The sequence below is a fragment of the Anomaloglossus baeobatrachus genome, chromosome 6, assembly GCF_048569485.1.
Source record: "Anomaloglossus baeobatrachus isolate aAnoBae1 chromosome 6, aAnoBae1.hap1, whole genome shotgun sequence".
NCBI lineage: Eukaryota > Metazoa > Chordata > Amphibia > Anura > Aromobatidae > Anomaloglossus > Anomaloglossus baeobatrachus.
This window is the reverse complement of record NC_134358.1, coordinates 258,855,408-258,876,517: the sequence shown is the minus strand read 5'-3', so window position 1 is coordinate 258,876,517 and position 21,110 is coordinate 258,855,408. Positions and strand designations below refer to the sequence as shown.

At 44.5% G+C, this 21,110-nt stretch overlaps 1 protein-coding gene across 1 annotated transcript in view; it reads left to right on the top strand.

Annotated features, from left to right (window-relative positions):
- The window catches only part of SERPINB5 (serpin family B member 5), a 115,276-nt gene extending 102,292 nt beyond the window's left edge, over positions 1-12,984 (top strand). Inside the window, exon 7 of the mRNA XM_075316496.1 lies at positions 12,429-12,984. Within this exon, the coding sequence (XP_075172611.1) occupies positions 12,429-12,833 (405 nt within the window). The 3' untranslated portion in view covers positions 12,834-12,984. The remainder of the gene's footprint in view (positions 1-12,428) is intronic.
- Positions 12,985-21,110: the final 8,126 nt, after the last annotated feature.

The window sequence follows — 21,110 nt, the reverse complement described above, 5'->3', positions numbered from 1 at the left end:
CGCAGCGTGGGCACATAGCCTAAAGCCAAAATCCGGATGAAAATCCGCAACAATAATTGACATGTTGCAGTTTTTTCCGGATCAAAATCCGCACGAAATCCGCTGCGGAAAAATCCGCAGCGTGGGCACAGCATTTCCAAAATGCCATAGAAATGGCTGGGAAGTGCCTGAGCTGCAGATTTTCGGGAAATCTGCGGCTTTTCCGCGAGAAATCCGCGTCAAAATCCGCGCATTTTCCGCAGCGTGGGCACATAGCCTAAGGATAAGCTTTCAGTTTTGTGAAAAAACTGCACTAAAAAATACATTAAAAAAACAATTAAAACACTCTGTGTGTGACTCGCCCACCCCAGGGCTATGGGACACCCGGTGCCGGGCTGGACTAGTCCGGTGGTAGTCAGTGGTGGCTGGGCCCGGCTCCGTTGCCCTGGTGGGTGTCAGTAGAATATGTGGCTTCATGAATAAAGTTTGTGTTCGTGACGCCACCTGTGGTCTGCGGCTATTAAGCCGCCGCTGCTGTGTGAGGCCTCCGGGGTGATGTTATAGCAGCAATGGTGGTACTGCTCCCCACAGGTGGAGCGGAGCCCCGGGGACACTGTTAGTGCTCGTGAAAGTCTATGGGGTTGTGTGGCTAACACGGTGCAGGGCCGACAGGCAATGAAAGAACCAGGCACAAACAACAGTCTCTTTACCTTTTCCTCTTTTACTTTGGAAACAGTCCAGTCCTGGGAGACCGTTACAGGTGGTGATGGGGATCCGGTCGGCCTGGAAGTACTTGGGGTGATCTTTCTGGCCAGCTGAGTATGAGGCCTACTCCTGTACTTTTCTTTGTTATGATAGGACCCTGCTTCTCTGAATCCAGCAATGTCCCTCTTTGCTGCTGGGACTGATGGTACGTCCCTTTCCCTCTGTAGCAGGCTGCGCAGGCCCTCTCTCTGGTGCTTCTCTGCTGGAGTCCACACCGGGCCTTGATGCTGCAGCTGTACCTTTGGGATGTTTTTGGGCCAGGTGCTTGCAGCTCTCCTGCCCTTCGGATTCGGCTACCAGGGAGTATGCTTAAGCCCTCGTGGCCACAGACTCCGATGTCCGAGTCTCTCTGCTGCCTCTCAGCTACTCCTGCTTCCCTGGGCCAAGCTACTCTAGCTCTAGGCCCCAGTTCTGCAGGACAGCTCACTCTGCGTCTGCTTCCTTCCACTTCTCCCTACAGACTGACCACTACTTCCTCCCCCAGGCCAGACTTGAGGAAGGCTCCCTGGAATTCCAGGTTCAGAGCTCCCCCTGCTGGCCGGAGGGAGAACTGCGTTGGGTGTTAAACTTGCTGGCCAATGGACCTCCCAATTACCTCCAGGCTCAGCATTAACCCTTTGGAAGGGCAATGCTGTTGTGGCGACCAGATCCTGGGGCGCCACACTCCCCCTTAGTTAAATTCAGTACTCCCGGACTGTGAAAACAAACACAACATGTTACAACATCTCATCCCATTATGGGAGGCGCATTACTTAAACGTTACAAACTTAAACAGTACTATAAGAGTCCAGTGTGGCTCCCTGCCGGGTGTCCATTACACTGCTCCATGGGGGACCCGCCGCGATCAAACCCCCAACGTAGGCTCTGGGCGTGCGTCAGAGCATTGATGACCCCACTCTATGCACGCCGGACGGGTTTTTCTTCAGGGGTGTTGAGCACACGGGTGCTAACTATGAACAATTTAGGTGGCCCAATTGTCCATTTACTTAATCGCCTAAGACAAAAAAGCATTTTATACACAACATTACAGACATTTAACATAACTATTTACATTCTGTTAGGTATTTTACTTTCTATGTTCTATACCTTGGAGGGGGCTGTCCTCGAGTGCTACGTTGGGACCGGCGTAGCTCTGGGGTTTGTCCCTGACTACTTAGAGTGTCTGCCCCCCCCCTGTGATTGGTAGGCCTAACCCTGACAGGGATACATGTCGGTTGCCTACGGGATCTCAGATTCGCCAAGGGTACGGCAGGTTCACCACTGGCAGGGGGTTGAACCTCCTGTTCCACTGCTGGCGTGTCACCTCATGTTGGAGCGGCCGGTTCTTTAGGTGGATCTGGAACCTCTTCTGTTTCTGGCTCGACCAACTGCGGGAACGTCAAGACTGGTACCACTATGGCATTGTTTATTCGGGTCCAAGTTTTGGGGAATTTTCCAAGGATTGTTTGGATCATCTCTTCCTCTTTTTCTTGACTTTGGGGACTTTCTTGTACTTCTTCTACTTCTTTTTGGGTTCTGCACCATTCAGGGCACGCTTTCAGGCGGTCCCGAGAAACTGCTTGATAGGTCTTGCCTTCATCCCTGCTTATGAGGCATACCTTACTATTGTCAAAGTTGGAGGGGATAATGGTGTAGGGCTCGTTTTCCCACTGATCATCCAATTTATGCGTCCTCCGCTTCTTCTTGAGGACTTGTTCTCCAGGTGCTAAGGGAGTTGCTGGGGCTGTTTGATTGTAATGCTGCTCTTGTCTCGTTCTTGCTTGAGACAGGCTCCTCTCTACGCATTCCTGGACCTTACAGTACCGCTGCTGCCGCTCTGTATCCCAATCCTCTATTTCCTGAACCGCCTCAGGTGACACAGTCCCCATCTCAAAGTCTACAGGTAACTTGCCAGGTCTGGCTCGCATCAGGTAAGCAGGGCTGCAGTTGGTCGAATTTACCGGGATATGGTTGTACAAGTCTACCAGATCTGGTAATTTTTCTGGCCATTGGTTTCTTGCTTCCAAAGGTAGAGTCTTGAGCATGTCAATAACCACATGGTTCATCTTTTCGCACAATCCATTGGTTTGGGGGTGGTACGGTGTGGTTCTGATTTTCTTACAACCGTACATGTTACAGAACTCTTGGAACACTTCTGCCTCGAATGCAGGACCCTGATCAGTCAGTACCCTTTCAGGGTAACCATGAGGTCGACAAAAGTAGGCCTGAAATGCTCTCGCTGCTGTTCTGGCTGTCTGGTCCTTCACTGGCACTACTACCAGGAAACGAGAGTAATGGTCCACAATGGTGAGGGCGTACACATAGCCTGACCGGCTTGGTGTTAACTTCACGTGGTCCAGGACCACCAACTCCAGGGGCTGCTTCGTGACAATTGGCTGTAGGGGAGACCTCTGGCTGGCATCATCTTTCCACCTCAGGTTACACGGACCACAGTCTCGGCACCACTTCTCGACTGTCTTCCTCATGTGCACCCAGTAGAACCGATCACGGAGTAGGGTCTCCAACTTCTTCCACCCGAAGTGTCCTGCATTATCATGATAAGCTGCTAGGTCCATTGGAGCATCCCTCTGCGGAACCACTATCTGCCAGACGAGTTCATTCGTTCGCCAGTTGACATATCTCTTACAGAGCTTGCCTTGATAGGTGAACAGTCGTCCCCTCTCCTTCCACAACTGCTGGGCTTCTTCTGGAGCATCTGGGCCAAGATGAGTCTCAGCTTGTGCTAGCTTTTCTTTGACCAATCGCATGGCCGGGTCACCGTTCTGTGTCTCTTCCCAATTATGGTGGAGTAATGGGTTGACCGAGACCTCGTGCTGGCTCGAGCGCTTCACTCCTACAGCATGCTCACACTGGGAAACACCTTGGTGATGGAAAGCCGGTAACTCTATCTCTTCGAGTTCATCCAGGTCTTCTCCAGACTCGGGTAAGTGAGGCATTCTGGACAGCGCATCAGCATTGTTATTCTTCTTGCCAGCCCGATACTTGATGGTAAAGTCAAAGTTAGACAGCTGGGCCATCCATCGCTGTTCCAACGCACCTAACTTGGCTGTTGCCAGGTGTGTCAACGGATTGTTGTCCGTGAAGATGGTGAACTTGGCCGATGCCAGATAGTGCTTGAAGCGTTCAGTCACTGCCCAAACAATAGCGAGGAACTCCAGCTTGAAGGAACTGTAGTTTTCTGGATTCCTTTCTGTGGGCCGAAGCTTCCTACTGGCGTACGCTATCACCCTCTCTCTGCCTCCCTGCACCTGGGACAGAACTGCTCCCAGTCCCACGTTGCTGGCGTCTGTATACAGTACAAACGGCTGGCTGTAGTCAGGGTAGGCCAGAATTTCTTCTCCCGTGAGAGCCCCTTTCAGCCGGACAAAGGATATTTCTAGTTGGCTGCTCCATTCAAATGGAGGGCTCTGCTTCTTAGCCTGCTTTGGCTGGCCCACCAGGAGATCTTGAAGGGGCGCTGCTATCTTGGTGAAACCATCAATGAACCTTCGGTAGTAGCCCACCAGCCCAAGGAACTGCCGCACCTCCTTTACCGTGGTGGGTCTTGGCCAGTCCTTGATTACGGTGACTTTCTCCGGATCAGGTGCCACACCCTCTGCGCTGACCACATGACCCAGGTACTGTACCTTTGGCTTCAAGAGGTGACATTTGGACGGCTTTATCTTCAGGCCATATTTCGACAAGGACTCAAACACTTCTGCTAAGTGCCTCAGGTGGTCTTCATAAGTCTTGGAGTAAACTATGACGTCATCCAGGTACAACAGCACGGTTTCAAAGTTGTGGTGGCCCAAGCAGCACTCCATCAACCTTTGGAATGTCCCTGGGGCGTTACAGAGCCCGAATGGCATACAGTTGAACTCACAGAGGCCCATTGGTGTCGTGAATGCAGTCTTCTCCTTGTCCGTCTCTGCCACGGGAACCTGCCAATACCCACTGGTGAGATCCAAGGTGGAGAAATAGTTAGCTGACTTTAAGGCTGTTAGTGACTCCTCTATTCTGGGCAGTGGATAAGCATCTTTATGTGTAATGCGGTTAATTTGCCTGTAATCTACACACATTCTCATTGTACCATCTTTTTTCTTTACGAGCACTAGTGGAGCTGCCCAGGGGCTACAACTATCTCTGATAACCCCAGCCTCCTTCATTTCCCGTAACATTTCTTTGGCACGCTGATACTGTGCGGGGGGTACAGGGCGGTATCTCTCTTTAATGGGATGATGATCACCCGTGGGGATTTGATGTTTAACCCCTTTCACCTGCCCAAAATCTAGGGGGTGTTTGCTGAAGACCCGCTCGTACTCCTGTACCACCCGGTAAACCCCATGCTTTTGGTGTGAGGGGGTGGAGTCGGTGCCCACATGTAATTTTTGGCACCAGTCTTCTAGCTGCCCCTTGGAGCCATTGTCTTCCGCCTGGTCGGACGGGATCAAGGGTTCCACTGCTTTGATGGTATTGTTGCTGACAGTGTACAGTTTTGCTACCGTGGCGTACCGGGGCAATTTGGCTTCCTCCTCCCCACAATTCAGGACACGGACGGGCACTCTCCCCTTGCGGACGTCTGCTACCCCTCTGGCTATCAGGACTCCAGGCCTACTGTCTGAATACACCGGTTCTACCAAGGCATGGTAGTCCTGACCCTTGAGGCCTATTGCTGCCCGACACCATATCAACATTTCACTTCTTGGGGGTATTGCAATGGGGAGGGGGTCACTTACCCTCACACTGCCAATTTCTCCTCCGGCCAGCTCTACCTGCTGCCTCCTCATCAGGGCTCGGATCTCCCTCTGTAGGGCACGCTGCTGCCCGGAGCTGGCAGTTTCAGACGCCTGTTGCAACAAAATTATCACTTCGGCAATACAATTTTCTATCACATTTGTACCAATGGTTAGCAGTGGGTCAGATTCTTTGCGATCAATATCTACAATTATCATCCCCTGACATGGCAATTCTACCCGCCCCACTTTAATGGTTACTTCTTTGTACCCAATTTGAGGCAAGGGCTGACCATTACTGGCCACAATTGTTAAATCATCATCTGGGCCATGGTCAATGTCTGAATCAGCCCAATATCTTTTGTACAGTTTATAGGGGATGGTTGTTACCTGGGACCCCGTATCCAGGAGAGCATTCAAAGGGATCCCATCCAGCACAATAGGAAGGACCGGTCGTCCTCCCACATACTTGCTGCGGCTGGGGGTTGAGCCGGGCTTCCTTACACCTGGGGGTCGGCTCCTGGCCCCAGGCTCGGCCCATTGAAAGGACAGTGTCGTGCAATGTGGCCCGCCTGGCTGCAGCGGTGGCAGATCGGTTGTCCCGTTGAATCATACCGGTCTGTGTCTTTTCCTCGGGTCGGCGGAATCCTCCTCTGTCGCATCCATGGGACGTCATCTGGGCTAGAGGCCAACTCGATTCTTGCAGGCGATGGGGTCACTTGTAGAGACTGCACGGTCTTGGCAAGGGCAGCTACAGTCTTGGTCAGCTCCCGGACCTGCTGTCTGAGCTCTGCAGTGGGATCCTTTTCCAGGGACTGCGCCTCGGCCCCTGCAGCAGCTTGTGTTGCAGGCACCACCCCGGGGTACGTGATAGCAAGAGGCCGGAGGGATACTGGGTCATTCGGTGTAGATTCTCTCAGTACCCGGATGGCCTGGTCCTTAAACTTTGCAAAGTCCAGAGCAGGGTTCTGCAGGACCATGATACGCAGCTGGGTCCTGTGGGCATCTGACCGGAGCCCCTCTATGAACTGCTCAGTTAGGAGTTTGTCTTCTTCACGTACACTCTCTGGGTCCACCTGTTTAACTGCTTTCAGGGCCTCCTGCAAGTTTAAGGCATAGTCCCTTATTCTGTCTGTGGCCCGTTGTTTGCACCCAAAGAATCTCATCTTTATTTCTGCTGCAGTGCGGGTGTCAAAAGTACTCTTTAGCTTGGCCAGTATCTGGGTTACTGTCCCTTTATCTGTATCAGGCCAGGACTTCACTTCACGCTGGGCCGCGCCGGCTAGCTGCCCCATTAATATGCCCACCTTCTGGCTCTCAGTCAGCGGATACACCCGGAACAAGCTGTGCAGGCTTTCTCTGAAGTCGCTCAAGGTATGGGACTCTCCGGAGTACTGCGGCAGCCATTCTGCTCCCGGGATGTACGGCATTGTGATCGGCATTACCGGCGCTACAGTGGGGGCTGGGGCGACGGCGACTGGGATTGCGTCGGCTGGTGCTGCGGCGTCTCGGGCTATGGCAGCCACCTGCCCTCCCTCTGAGTCGGACATCTTCCTCCCCCTTAGTGAACCTTACCAGGCTCCGTTCACTTTTCAAATTCCCTTCTGGGTCGCGCGGGGTTAACAGCGCTCTGCTCTGATGGCGCGCTCCCTTCGCGCTCTTTGTCAGGCACGCCCCCCTTCTTCCTGCGCTCAGCGGGGCTAATGGCGGCGGCAGTTTTCAAACAGTGAAACACACAGTAACACAGTCTTTTAAGCGCAATTCTTCAGGCGCACAGTACCCGGTGGGCGCCGGGCACGAGATCCTGTTCGTGACGCCAAAGTTGACTCGCCCACCCCAGGGCTATGGGACACCCGGTGCCGGGCTGGACTAGTCCGGTGGTAGTCAGTGGTGGCTGGGCCCGGCTCCGTGGCCCTGGTGGGTGTCAGTAGAATATGTGGCTTGATGAATAAAGTTTGTGTTCGTGACGCCACCTGTGGTCTGCGGCTATTAAGCCGCCGCTGCTGTGTGAGGCCTCCGGGGTGATGTTATAGCAGCAATGGTGGTACTGCTCCCCACAGGTGGAGCGGAGCCCCGGGGACACTGTTAGTGCTCATGAAAGTCTATGGGGTTGTGTGGCTAACACGGTGCAGGGCTGACAGGCAATGAAAGAACCAGGCACAAACAACAGTCTCTTTACCTTTTCCTCTTTTACTTTGGAAACAGTCCAGTCCTGGGAGATCGTTACAGGTGGTGATGGGGATCCGGTCGGCCTGGAAGTACTTGGGGTGATCTTTCTGGCCAGCTGAGTATGAGGCCTACTCCTGTACTTTTCTTTGTTATGATAGGACCCTGCTTCTCTGAATCCAGCAATGTCCCTCTTTGCTGCTGGGACTGATGGTACGTCCCTTTCCCTCTGTAGCAGGCTGCGCAGGCCCTCTCTCTGGTGCTTCTCTGCTGGAGTGCACACCGGGCCTTGATGCTGCAGCTGTACCTTTGGGATGTTTTTGGGCCAGGTGCTTGCAGCTCTCCTGCCCTTCGGATTCGGCTACCAGGGAGTATGCTTAAGCCCTGATGGCCACAGACTCCGATGTCCGAGTCTCTCCGCTGCCTCTCAGCTACTCCTGCTTCCCTGGGCCAAGCTACTCTAGCTCTAGGCCCCAGTTCTGCAGGACAGCTCACTCTGCGTCTGCTTCCTTCCACTTCTCCCTACAGACTGACCACTACTTCCTCCCCCAGGCCAGACTTGAGGAAGGCTCCCTGGAATTCCAGGTTCAGAGCTCCCCCTGCTGGCCGGAGGGAGAACTGCGTTGGGTGTTAAACTTGCTGGCCAATGGACCTCCCAATTACCTCCAGGCTCAGCATTAACCCTTTGGAAGGGCAATGCTGTTGTGGCGACCAGGTCCTGGGGCGCCACATGTGCACTGCCTAATAGTGAAAATTTTTACCTCCTGATTTTGAGCGTCAATTGACACATTCAGAATAAGAATTTTGCACATTTATATATGTACAGAGATAATCAAATCCTTTAAAATTAGAATTCACCATCTTTCAGACTGTTTTTTTAAAAATTGAATTCCTTTTTTATCGATTCACTGAAAATCTCAAACGATGCAAAACCTATAATTGCCCCCAAAAGCTACGTAACAGTCTGAGTAGAGATGACTAGATGTTTAGAAATGTTTGTTTGGCGGCTTTGCTGAATTGTCCGCAAAAAATTGTTTTGAGTATAATAAATTCAAGTGAACTGCAAAATTCGAAACCTGTACATGCCTGGCAAATATATATATACACAATGAGTTCTGTTTGAAGTCAATTGAACATGTTTTGAGGTCTGTAATGCATACACAGCCTTTTTAAAGGGAATCTGTCAGCAGGTCTTTGCTAAGTAATCTGAAAGCAACATTATGCAGGGGCTCAGACCATGATTCCAGCGACTTGTCAACTTACTAGGCTGTGTTCTGTTGTTTCAATAAAAGCAGAGTTTTATCAGCATGGGCTGCTTCGTTCCTCCTAATCAACTGCTCTGTCTAATGATACTGCCACCACTGATTAGCAGCTTTCTGTTAATATACAGTGTACATAGAAAGCTGTCAATCAGTCGGGGTTATACATAGCTCTGAATGCAGAGCAGTGCTACATCTGCAGCAGAGAACTGTAATTTTATCACAACTCCTCCACCCAGTAAGCTAAGTGATACATTGCTGGAATGAGAGTTTCTGCCCCTTATTAATGCTGCTCTCAAATGAAGTAGCAAAAACTCCTGGTGACAGATTCTCTTTAATATCCAAATGGGCAGAAGAAAACAGATGGTAATCAGAGGTAACCCACAGCATAATTAATAAAACTCTGCAGTATCAGACTTTTAAGACTACTTAAATTGTATAACGCAAAGAAGAGGGGAGCCAGCACTGCTCATGAATGGCATGCAACAATGAAACAATAAAAAGTGTAAAATTCACAAATTCATTCCTACTGTAACAATTCAATGAGATTTTTTGCAAATTATTGATCAATGATTTGAGCCCCCCTGCCCCGTCATGGCAAATCTCTATAGGGGGGTCCCTACACTATGTTATAAATTAATATCGTACCATAAGGTCTGATATAATGACTTGAACAGGACCATATAAGAACACCACTTACCTGAGAAGTGTCAGAACCGCTCCCATGCTGCAAGGACTGACAACTGCGAATAAAGGCAGCCCAGGTGCCAGTGCGTGTTGCAGAACCACACACACCAGCACAATGTCAGAACTGGCCCTCACAGTGCCAGACCAGCAAGCATGGATGAAGGGCGGAACAGCCTCAGGCAGGTGGTGCTTAAATAATGATGCCTATGGACCAGGGGGCGGTGGCTGTGTGTGAACAGGCACCAACATGAATTTTGATGGCAACAGAAGGAATTTGCAAACCACACTGGGCGTGCACGGCAAGGTGGCGGTCAACCACCGACCAGTAAACGCAAAGAAGAGGGGAGCCAGCACTGCTCATGAATGGCATGCAACAATGAAACAATAAAAAGTGTAAAATTCACAAATTCATTCCTACTGTAACAATTCAATGAGATTTTTTGCAAATTATTGATCAATGAGATTTGCCGTGACGGGGCAGGGGGGCTCAAATCATTGATCAATAATTTGCAAAAAATCTCATTGAATTGTTACAGTAGGAATGAATTTGTGAATTTTACACTTTTTATTGTTTCATTGTTGCATGCCATTCATGAGCAGTGCTGGCTCCCCTCTTCTTTAAATTGTATAAGTATTATTCAAAATTATAAAGTCTAAAAATTATCCCTTTTTGGTAGACATTGGGTTGTTTATAGATAGGCCATGCAAATGTAAAAAGCCATGGCATTTTCACATGGTTGGGTGAAACAATTATCCCCATTTTGGGAATATAAAGAGTTTTGTATTTTGCTAAATGAAGAAGTGATAGACTTTTAAAACACTCAAAAATTATCCCTTTAATTAAGGGGACAAATCAGGTGTACTGAATGTGAAAAACTCTCAGCTATTGTAGAAGTGGAAAAAAAAATCTAAATTTATTTATTTGCTAATCTTACAAAATGATTAAACACAAATGCTTTTCATCAAGCCTTCAAAAATGCTAAAATAGTGCAAAAATTATATCACTTATAGGTTGTCTGTTTCAAAAGCATAGTTTCTAAGATAGATATGCCTTGGTTTTAATTTTCTTTTCAGTATGAAAATTAGCACTGTTGGGACTTAAACTGCCTTTTTTCTTTGAACTGTATCAAGAATGATTAAAAAAATGGTGATATTAAAGGGATAGTCTATAGAGATGAGCGAACCTTAGGCCTTTGAAGCTCGATTTCTGATCCCCAAGCCTAAGGTTCAAACAAGTGTTGAGTTAAAAGCTCTCAAGTGAGCAGCGCTGTGCTTGGGTATGAGTGATGCACAGCCCTGTGTGAGCTGCTTGCAATGTTTAATTGGCTAATACTTGTGGTTAAATCAGTGTGATCAGAGGTAGTGTACACACAAAAAACCTCCAAAATAAAAAATATATATATAAACCCTGCCCACCCTGCCCCGGAAGTGTTTTGCTAATGGCCCGTAAGCAAAACAGTTCCTGGGCAGGGTGGGCAGTGTTTTTTTTTTATTTATGTGTGTGCACTACACCTGATCACGCTGATTTAAAAACAAATATGAGCCTTTCAAACACGCAGCTCACACAGGGCTGTGCATCACTCATAGCCAAGCACAGTGCTGCTCACTTGAGAACTTTTTACTCATCACGTGCTTGAACCTCAAACCCAAACCTTGTTTTAAAAGCTCGGTTTCTGAACCTTGAACCTCGAGCCTAAGGGTTCACTCATCTCAAATTGTCTAATACTTTAATATTGATTGACTATCCTTAGGATAGTTCATCAGTACCAGAATAATGAGGGTGACACACCCCAGCTAATTGTAGTGCAATGACAGCGTCCTCCAACATGCAAACTGCCTATAGAGAAATTAGCTAACGGATGAGAGATCAAACAAGAGTCATCCAACCATGTATTAAAAATGGCATAAGATGAGTCAACAAAGATTTTACTCCATGTATAGACAGACCCCTGCATAAATGATAAGTGGAGCAGGCATTAGGAAAATGTTATGGGATGTACTGTATCTCCCCTGTGCAGAGATCGATTACTATTTTTGACTAGAACAGGTGGAAAGGAGACCAGATTCCATAAATGTATTATGGTCTCATACTTCCATCTGAGGTAATAGCGGGGTTATTAGCATTTCTACTGTTAACCCTCTGTCACATACAATATCGGTTCTAACGAGTTCACATACAATTTGACTGTCAGGCGCAGGCTAGAAAAATACCTATAATATCTAATGTTTGCAATTTCAGTGCTCTAAAAGTGATCAGTGACCTTCATAGGGATGTAATAAAAGAGACTACACATAATCAAGTGCAAAAAAACCCCATTTACTTAACATAAAACTAATAACTCTGAAATACAAACATTTCAAAACTCCCACCAAATAGTCCCCAGTTCGACTCTGTCAAAAAACTCTACAAAGAAAATTTTATGGAAACAAACTTAATTTTAAGGTACCTTAAGTACTATTAAACACATATTCAATCAGAATTAGATCCTGAAGTTTCCCCAGAAAAATTACACTTGCAGAGCATGTGATGAATAAAACCATAAAATACCAACCTTATTGAGTGTGACATGTTCACATACAATGAGCCTGAGAGATTAGCGCAGTTATATCTGTCCTCCTGAAGCTCTGCAATCCAACTGTGGTATGAGGTTTCACAAAGCTGCTAGAGACCGGAGACTAACTGGAGGGAGGGGATTTCCTCACAATCTGGTGAGGAAGGAGAAATGAAAGTAAAAGAGATGTGCCTGTCAGGCCTATTGTATGTGACGGAGGGTTAAGTAATATCGAAAACAGGTTAAATTTTATATAAATGGTTTAGTGTCTCTTATATTAATTGGGTTCTTCATTTTTATACTTTTAGCTTGAAAAGGAACTGACATGTGACAATTATGTCAACTGGACCAACCCAAGCCTGATGGCCAATAGCAAAGTAAAGTTGAGTTTGCCTAAATTTACAATATCAAGCAACAATAATGTAAAGGACATTCTGAAAACGCTTGGCATTAATGATGCATTCAACGAAGAGGTGGCTGATTTTTCAGGAATGTCGGAGGAGAAGGGTTTATCTATGTCAGAAGCAATTTACGAAGCTTACTTAGACATAGGAGAGGACGGCACTGAGGCGGCGGATGTGATACGAGAGAGAGTCCTGATGACCAAAACGGAATTCAATGTTGACCATCCTTTCCTGTTCGTTCTAAAACACAACAAAACACAGGGTATTCTTCTCTTTGGCCGGTATACAGGCCAGACAGATTTATCTTAAGCAACATGATTATACCAGATTGTGCCATTTAGTATTTTACTTTTCATTTACTAACCTGCAGGTCATATATTCATATATGTATGCATATAGATATTTTGCTCATGCAATCATTGGTGCTGTTCTTTAATAAACAACAACTATTAAGTTGAAAGTGTGTGCTTTTATTTGCATCCAGCATTAAAACGTTAGACCACAAGCAAAATACATTATTAAGACATTAATATTAACTTCTGATGAGGGTTCAATCCACAGGTTAAACCAGCATTATCTCGCCCACATATGTTGTAAATAAATGAATATAACATTTGTGTAAATTGAAGTTAAAATTACATAGTCACATGATGCCAAAAAAATCCTATTTATGAATGGCAATAAAATATTCTTTCAAACATTGATAATAAATGCATAATAAATTGAGGTAATTGTAAATATATAATATAGGGTAAAACCAAGAAGAATGTAAGAGTGAAATATAAATATTTTTATTTTATTGTGATGCAAAAAATTCATAAAAACATCAAAGGTTAAATACAAGGGGAATGGGGTTAATATTCAGAAGAGAAGTGCACAAAATAAGACAGAAAATGAGAAAGGGCCCCTCTCCCATGCAGTGCGACCCGCCGTGGTAGGTGATGTGAAGAACGAAAACCATAAACAAAAAGGCTGACAGGTAATCTTGATGAGGATTAAAAATTGTAATAAGAAGTCACATGAAAAGTGATATAAATTATTGCAAAATTACACGTCTGGCTAAGAGGAGATCCCTTGTCTGTACTAGTGCGCACGCGCTGACCTGCTGACGGCCGGGTGGCGTGGATGTCCTGTGTCACCGTGTGCGCATGCCCGGGAGCCATAGTGACGCGTCCCTATCTCCTAGGCGTGCGCCTGAGTGACGGCGCTTGTGACTTCCCACCCCTCCGAGATCTGCGTGTGCGCCGTATCTGTGCACAATTCCAGGATACAACACATATGTGCCAGCACTATTTAAAGAGACATTTTTGCCCCACATGTTTACACCTCCCCTGGAAAAAGTGCTCCTGCAGCGAAACGATCGTTTCCTGCTCTCTGCGACCCCCTACTATTAATAGGTAATTATCAGAATCTTTACTCATTTTCTGACCTTTTTCTTGTAATACAAATTTTAGCCTTTTTTTCAATACCTTTAGCCTTACTACATTCACCCAAAATGTATAGATCTGTGGTGGCTGCACATATCTAATACATCTCTTACTTTCTTATCTCATTTTCTCCATTCCCAATGACTACAATTTTTCATTCTGAATCTTCATACTTTCATACTTATGTCCTAGTGCATGGATTGGTCATTTAACCGCTAAATAAATAAATGTTTTAATTTTCTCCTGAATTACGGTACATTTAATCTTTGATCCATGCATTATGCCATAACATCCACCATTTTGCAATAATTTATATCACTTTTCATGTGACTTCTTATTACAATTTTTAATCCTCATCAAGATTTCCTGTCAGCCTCTTTGTTTCTGGTTTTCGTTCTTCACATCATCTACCACGGCGGGTCGCACTGCATGGGAGAGGGGCCCTTTCTTATTTTTTGTCTTATTTTGTGCAGTTCTCTTCTGAATATTAACCCCATTCCCCTTGTATTTGACCTTTGATGTTTTTATGAATTTTTTGCATCACAATAAAATAAAAATATTTATATTTCACTCTTACATTCTTCTTGGTTTTGTTCTTCTTCTTCTCCGGTTTTTCCATGTTATTTGAAGAATGTACCCACCGAGGGGTCACTAAATAGTGACTCCCCGGTGTAATACTCTACTCTGGTATGGCCAGTTTTTTCCTGTGTTTAATATAATATAGGGTATAGAAGCCATACAACTCTTCAATGTCTATATACAGTATACACACACACACACACACACACACATTCAGTATATGCAGAATATGTAAGCACACAAAAATTAAGTGTAAAAATATAGAAATTCCAACCACCTTCCCAGATCGCTTTTCTCTAGAGAACTTGCATCTACCATATATTTATAGTATATCCTAAGGACTATGCCATAATTTACAAGATGGGAAACCATTTTGAAGGTTGAAAAGTAACAATGAAGAGTGCACCACCCGTATATTGGAGTGTAAATCCAAAGTATAAGATAAATGAAATTCAAAAAAGAAGAGATACACATACAAAACATGCAAATCCTAAATTTAAACAATGTAAAGTTTTGCTCACTGCACCTCTAGATAAATTCATTCAAGCCTGCAGTTTGTACTATGGGGTCAAATATGGAAGATTTCTGCTGTTTTGGCATGTCAGGAGCTCTGCCAATGTGAAATGGCACCCCCAAACCATTCCAACTAAGTCTGAACTCAAATATGGCGCTCCTTCCCTTCTTCACTTTATACCATGTCTTATAATTAGCTTTCAAATACATATGAGGTATTGGCGAACTCAGAAGAAATTGCACATTAAATACATGGTCCTTTTTCTTCTGTTACTCTAGTACAAATGAAAAAATTGGGTTTAAAGCAACATTTTTGTGGAAAATATTTTTTTCATTTTCAAGGCTGACTGTTATAAACGTCTCTGAAGTACCTGAGAGTTCAAGGTGCTCACCAAACATCTACATAAATTTCTTGAGGAGTCCAGTTTCCAAAATGGGCTACTTGTTGGGGAGCTCCACGGTTTAGGCACATCAGGAGCTCTCCAAATGAAACATTCATACATTAATAATTCCTGGCAATTTTGCATTCAAAAAGCCAAATGGTGCTCCTTCCCTTCCAAGCCCTGTCATGGTATCAAACAGTAGTTTTCCATCACATATGGGGTATTAGTGTACGCAGGAGAAATTGCACAAGAACTGTGTACTGTGCATTTTGTCCTGTTACTCTTGGCAAAAATTAAAGACTTGGGGGTTAATGAAACATTTGTGTGGTAAAAATAGTTTTATTTTTATTTTCATGTCTCAACATTGAAAGATTCTGTGAAGCACCTGGGGGTTTCAAGGTTCTCACCACACATCTAGATAAATTCCTTGAGGGGTCTAGTTCCAAAATGGGGGTCACTTGTGGGGAGTTCCCCTGTTTAGACACCTCAGAAGCACTACAAATGTGACATGGCATCCGCTATCAATTCCGCACAAGTTTGCGTTGCAAAAGTTGAATGGTGCTCCTTTCCTTCTGAGCCCTATATATATATGTATATATATATATATATATATATATATATATATACACAGGGTGGTCCAAAACGTAGGTGGACAGAAAATATTAACATTTATTTTTATTTATATATAAAACTAGCTGTAGTACCCAGGCGTTGCCCGGGCTAGTAACTGTCTCTCTGTCTCTCTCCTAGTCTCTGTCTGTCTGTCTCTGATGTCTGTCTCTGTGTCTCTGTCTGTCTGTATCAGTTTCTCTGTCTGTTTCTGTATTAGTCTCTCTGTCTGTCTCGGTATCAGTCTCTCTGTCTGTTTCTCTTTATCTCTATGTCCGTCTGTTTCTCTCTATCTCTGTGTCTGTCTGTGTCTGTCCGTCTCTCTCTATCTGTCTGTCAGTCTCATTCCTGGTCTGTCTCGTTCTAGGTCTGTCTTATTCCAGGTCTGTCTCATTCCAGGTCAGTCTCATTACCTGTCTGTCTCATTCCAGGTCTGTCTTTTTCCCCATTTATCTTTTTCTCCGTCTGTCTCTTTCCCCGTCTGTCTCTTTCCCCGTTTGTTTCTTTCCCCGTCTGTCTCGCTCCTGGTCTGTCTCGTTCCAGGTCTGTCTCTTTCCCCATCTGTTTCTTTCCCCGTCTGTTTCAGACCCCGTCTGTTTCAGACCCCATCTGTTTCTTTCCCCGTCTGTCTCTTTCCCTGTCTGTCTCTTTCCCCGTCTGTCTCATTTCCCATCTGTTTTGTTTCCCATCTGTCTCTGTCTGTCTCTTTCCCTGTCTGCCTGTTTCTTTCCCTGTCTGTCTGTGTCTGTCTGCCTCTGTCTATGTCTTTGACTGTCTGTCTCTTTCCCTGTCTCTTTACTTGCCTCTGTCTGTTTCTCTGTCTGTTTCTTTCCCTGTCTGCCTGTCTCTTTCCCTGTCTGTCTCTGTCTCTTTAGTTGTCTCTGTATCTTTCCCTGTCTCTTTCCTTGTCTGTATGTCTCTTTCCATGTCTGTCTCTGTCTGTCTCTCTGTCTCTTTCCCTATCTGTCTGTCTTCTTTCCCTGTCTGTGCGTGTCTATCTCTTTGACTGTCTGTCTGTCTCTTTCTGTCTCCCCACTGGCATCTTATTACCTCACACATAAGCTTCTTATACTAACAGTTTATTTTGTTCCTATAGCAACCACTCACAGCTGCTATTAATAACTTAATAGCTCGCAGCTCAATTGACTTTACTGGAGGCAGGTTTTTTGGAGAGTAATTGTAAAGCGTGGGGTTAAATTTTCCCATCAAAACATAGTCTACGACGCTCCTTGGGTCAAATGAGGGGTCTGTGCAAAATTTCGTGATTGTAAATGCCATGGTGCGGATTCCTTTAATGGACATACACACAGGCATATATACATACATACATACACACACATACAGTACATACACTCAGCTTTATATATTAGATTATATTTACTAACACAAGCATAACATTGACTATTACATTTTATTCTGAACAATAAAACAAAAGCCCTTAAATGTCATCAACGTAGGTGTCAAACTGTTTTCCATTACAATTTGCACAGCTTTGAAGTCTGCCTCTTACGCTTCGACAAACATTTTTGCACAAGTCTCTTTGGGTATTAATTTCTTGAACTGCATCTCTTATGTAATTTTTCAAATCACTGACCCTTTTTGGTTTTCGACTATAAACTTTGTCCTTGAGTACACCCCAAAAGAAAAAAATCCATTGGGGTCAAGTCTGGTGAACGTGTCGGCCAATCAAGTAGGCCTCTTCGGCCAATCCATTTATTAGGAAATGTTTCATCAAGATACTCGTGGACTACTCTTGAATAATGTGGAGGGACCCCATCTTGTTGGAAATAAAGGTCACTTGAATTAGGCTGTTGTTGTAACTGGGGAACAACTTGATTCATTAGAATTTCAAGATACTTATCTCCTGTGACTCTTCCATCAAAAAATATTGGTCCTAAAACACCAAAACTTGAAATACCACCCCAAACATTGACACCAGGCTCATTTAGTTGTTGCTCTAATGTTAAATGCATGTTCTCATTATAGCAGTAACTAAATACAGTAGTTATGTCTGTTAATATGGCCAGATAATTTGAAAGAAACTTCATCACTCCGCATACTGGATTTTCTTCAATTTCGTTAAGCATAATCTCACTAAATTGCAACCGCCTGTATGGATCATCCTCCAATAAACCATGAATTAAACGTGGACCACCCAATAGATTTCAGGATTCGCATGATAGAAGCTTGTGAAATTTCCACTTTTAAAGAGACTCTTCTGGTGGACTTTTTGGGACTCTGAACAAATGTTTCAACAACAAGTTGTTTATTATTTTCTGTACAGGCTGTTTTGGGTCGACCAGTTTTTGGGGCATGAAGGATTGAGCCAGTGGCATCGAATTTATCACAAATGCGGTAACTGGTTTGTCTCTTTGGGGCTTGAGTATCAAATGTTTCAACCCAATTTGCTCTAATGGTTTCACCATTTTGAGATTTTCCAATACTCTTTTAAAATCCATTTTCTTTGATCTGTATTTAAATTATTTGCCATTATGGGTTATCTGAATTATCTGAAAAGAAAACAGATTTGGGGGAGAACTATCTGTGAAAACTGGATCTGTGAAACTGATTCAGTTGCCCTTAGCAACCAATCAGATTCCACCTTTCATTTTCCAAAGCGTCTGTGAAGAATTAAAAGTGGAATCTGATTGGTTGCTAAGGGCAACTGAGTCAGTTTCACTTTACACCATGTTTGATAAATCTCCCCCTTCTCCCCCTTCATAACCCTATTACACATACTGTCCACCTACTATATATATATATATATATATATATATATATATACATACATATACACGGTATATGCATCATGTTCTGAGGAACATAACTTTTTTATTTTGTCATTTACAGAACTGTAAGAGGGCTTGTTTTATTTTAAAAGACAAGCTGTACTATAAATTGATACAATCTTTGAATACATAAAACTTTTTTTTACCCCATTCACAGTGAAGAATTAATATTTGTATAGTGTTATAATACGTTTCATTCTGTATGGAGCAATATCAAATAATTACCGTAATTTTTTTTAGCTATGTTTATTTTTGTTACATATAAAATAATTTGTGGGAAAACAGGGTTTTTGGGGATGATGTCTTTACTTTTTTTTTATCAATAGGATCTTAACATGCAATCTGATGATCACATTAGTAATACACAGCACTGCATCATATCCATACAGTTTTAAGCATCAAAGGGAATCTACGTGTAAAATCCCCCTCCTGACAGGGCTGGTTTTAGACAAATTAGAGCCCTGGGAAAAAGTCTAAAGTAGTGACATGCTACACCTAATGCTCACATACTGTTCCATCACATGTACATGTACAAACAATATGTTCTAAAAAAAAAATTAAAGAGATCACTGGAATCTCTCACATAAAATGGAAAGGTAACCATAAACTGTGCAGCTACATACTGTATATGGATACATTCATATTCAGGGAATCTATACCTGCTGTAATGGGTCTCCATGCAAGGACACATCCCAAATAGTAACACCCCAATGTCAATTTGTTCACAATATTAATAGAGGAATAAAAGAGGAGTCACATAATAAAGAGTTTAAAGAAGAGATGAACCTGAATTGTTGTGTTACATCAATGCTTTTTCTTGTGAATGGGATCCTGGCATTCGGACTCTAAGGCGGGCTTTGCACGTTGCGACATCGCAAGCCGATGCTGCGATGTCGCACGCGATAGTACCCGCCCCCGTCACAGGTACGATATCTTGTGATAGCTGGCGTAGCGATAATTATCGCTACGCCAGCTTCACATGCACTCACCTCCCCTGCGATGGTCGCTCTGGCCGGCGACCCGCCTCCTTCCTAAGGGGGCGGGTCGTGCGGCGTCATAGCGACGTCACACGGCAGGCAGCCAATAGCGGCGGAGGGGCGGAGATGAGCAGGATGTAAACATCCCGCCCACCTCCTTCCTTACGCATAGTCGCCGGCGGCAGGTAAGGTAAAGTTCCTTGCTCCTGCAGCGTTATACACAGCGATGTGTGCAGCCGCAGGAGCGAGGAACTACATCGTACCTGTCGCTGCAGCATAATTATGAAAAAGTCGGAGCCTGCAACGATGATACGATAATGACGCTTTTGCGCTCGTTAATTGTATCATCTAGCATTTACACACTACGATAAGTGACACCGGAAGTGCGTCACTTTCGATTTGACCCCACCGACATCGCATGTGCGATGTTGCAACGTGCAAAGCCACCCTAAGAAGAAAGTGATGGTAATCAATAAATTATAGCATATCCTAGCAACATCCTTACAATAGTGGGAAAATCCTTTCAATTGTCTAAAATAAATTGTATGGTTTATTTCCCATGAAATCTACCCTATTCCTTTCATAGAAGAAATACAAAGGAAGGTATTATCTAGCATGTGAAGAACAGTCTGCTCTAAATTAGCTGACATTTACTGAGCAATGACTAACTTAAAGAAATAGTATGACTTTCCTAGTAAAACAATAACGTTGTAGTGCATATCAGACCTTCTCATCTAAGAAGGAACATGAGTGGTAGTAACTGCATATTTTTCAATGTCACTTAGAGAATTGATTCTTTTTATGGCTAGTATGCAAAGTAATAAGTAATCTGATTGGGAGCAAGATGTTTTTATACCTATGAAAAAAAGTATTGAAATCTACCAGCCTCTAAAAGTCATCATATTTAACGCTTTAAAACATTTTCTTATCATATAAAGGTGCGATTTGATGGTGTTTGAAAATAAAGGCATGAGAAGATTATGAGTGTCTCTACTTTAAGTTAGTAAGAATTAGTAATGCGTAAAGTGGTCAACACTGCAGTCTTGCATCGCTGGGGTTCAAATCCCATCAAGAATAAAGCCAGGGAAGGAGTCTTGCGAGGATAATTTGCATATTCCCAGTGCCTTCTGGGATAAGTGAAGAGTCACCGCGAGCTCACGGAGAACCGGGTTTTGGCCGTTACAGCCGGAAGGAAGACTTCTGAAAGCCAGGGAAGGAGTCTTGCGAGGATAATTTGCATATTCCCAGTGCCTTCTGGGATAAGTGAAGAGTCACCGCGAGCTCAAGGAGAACCGGGTTTTGGCCGTTA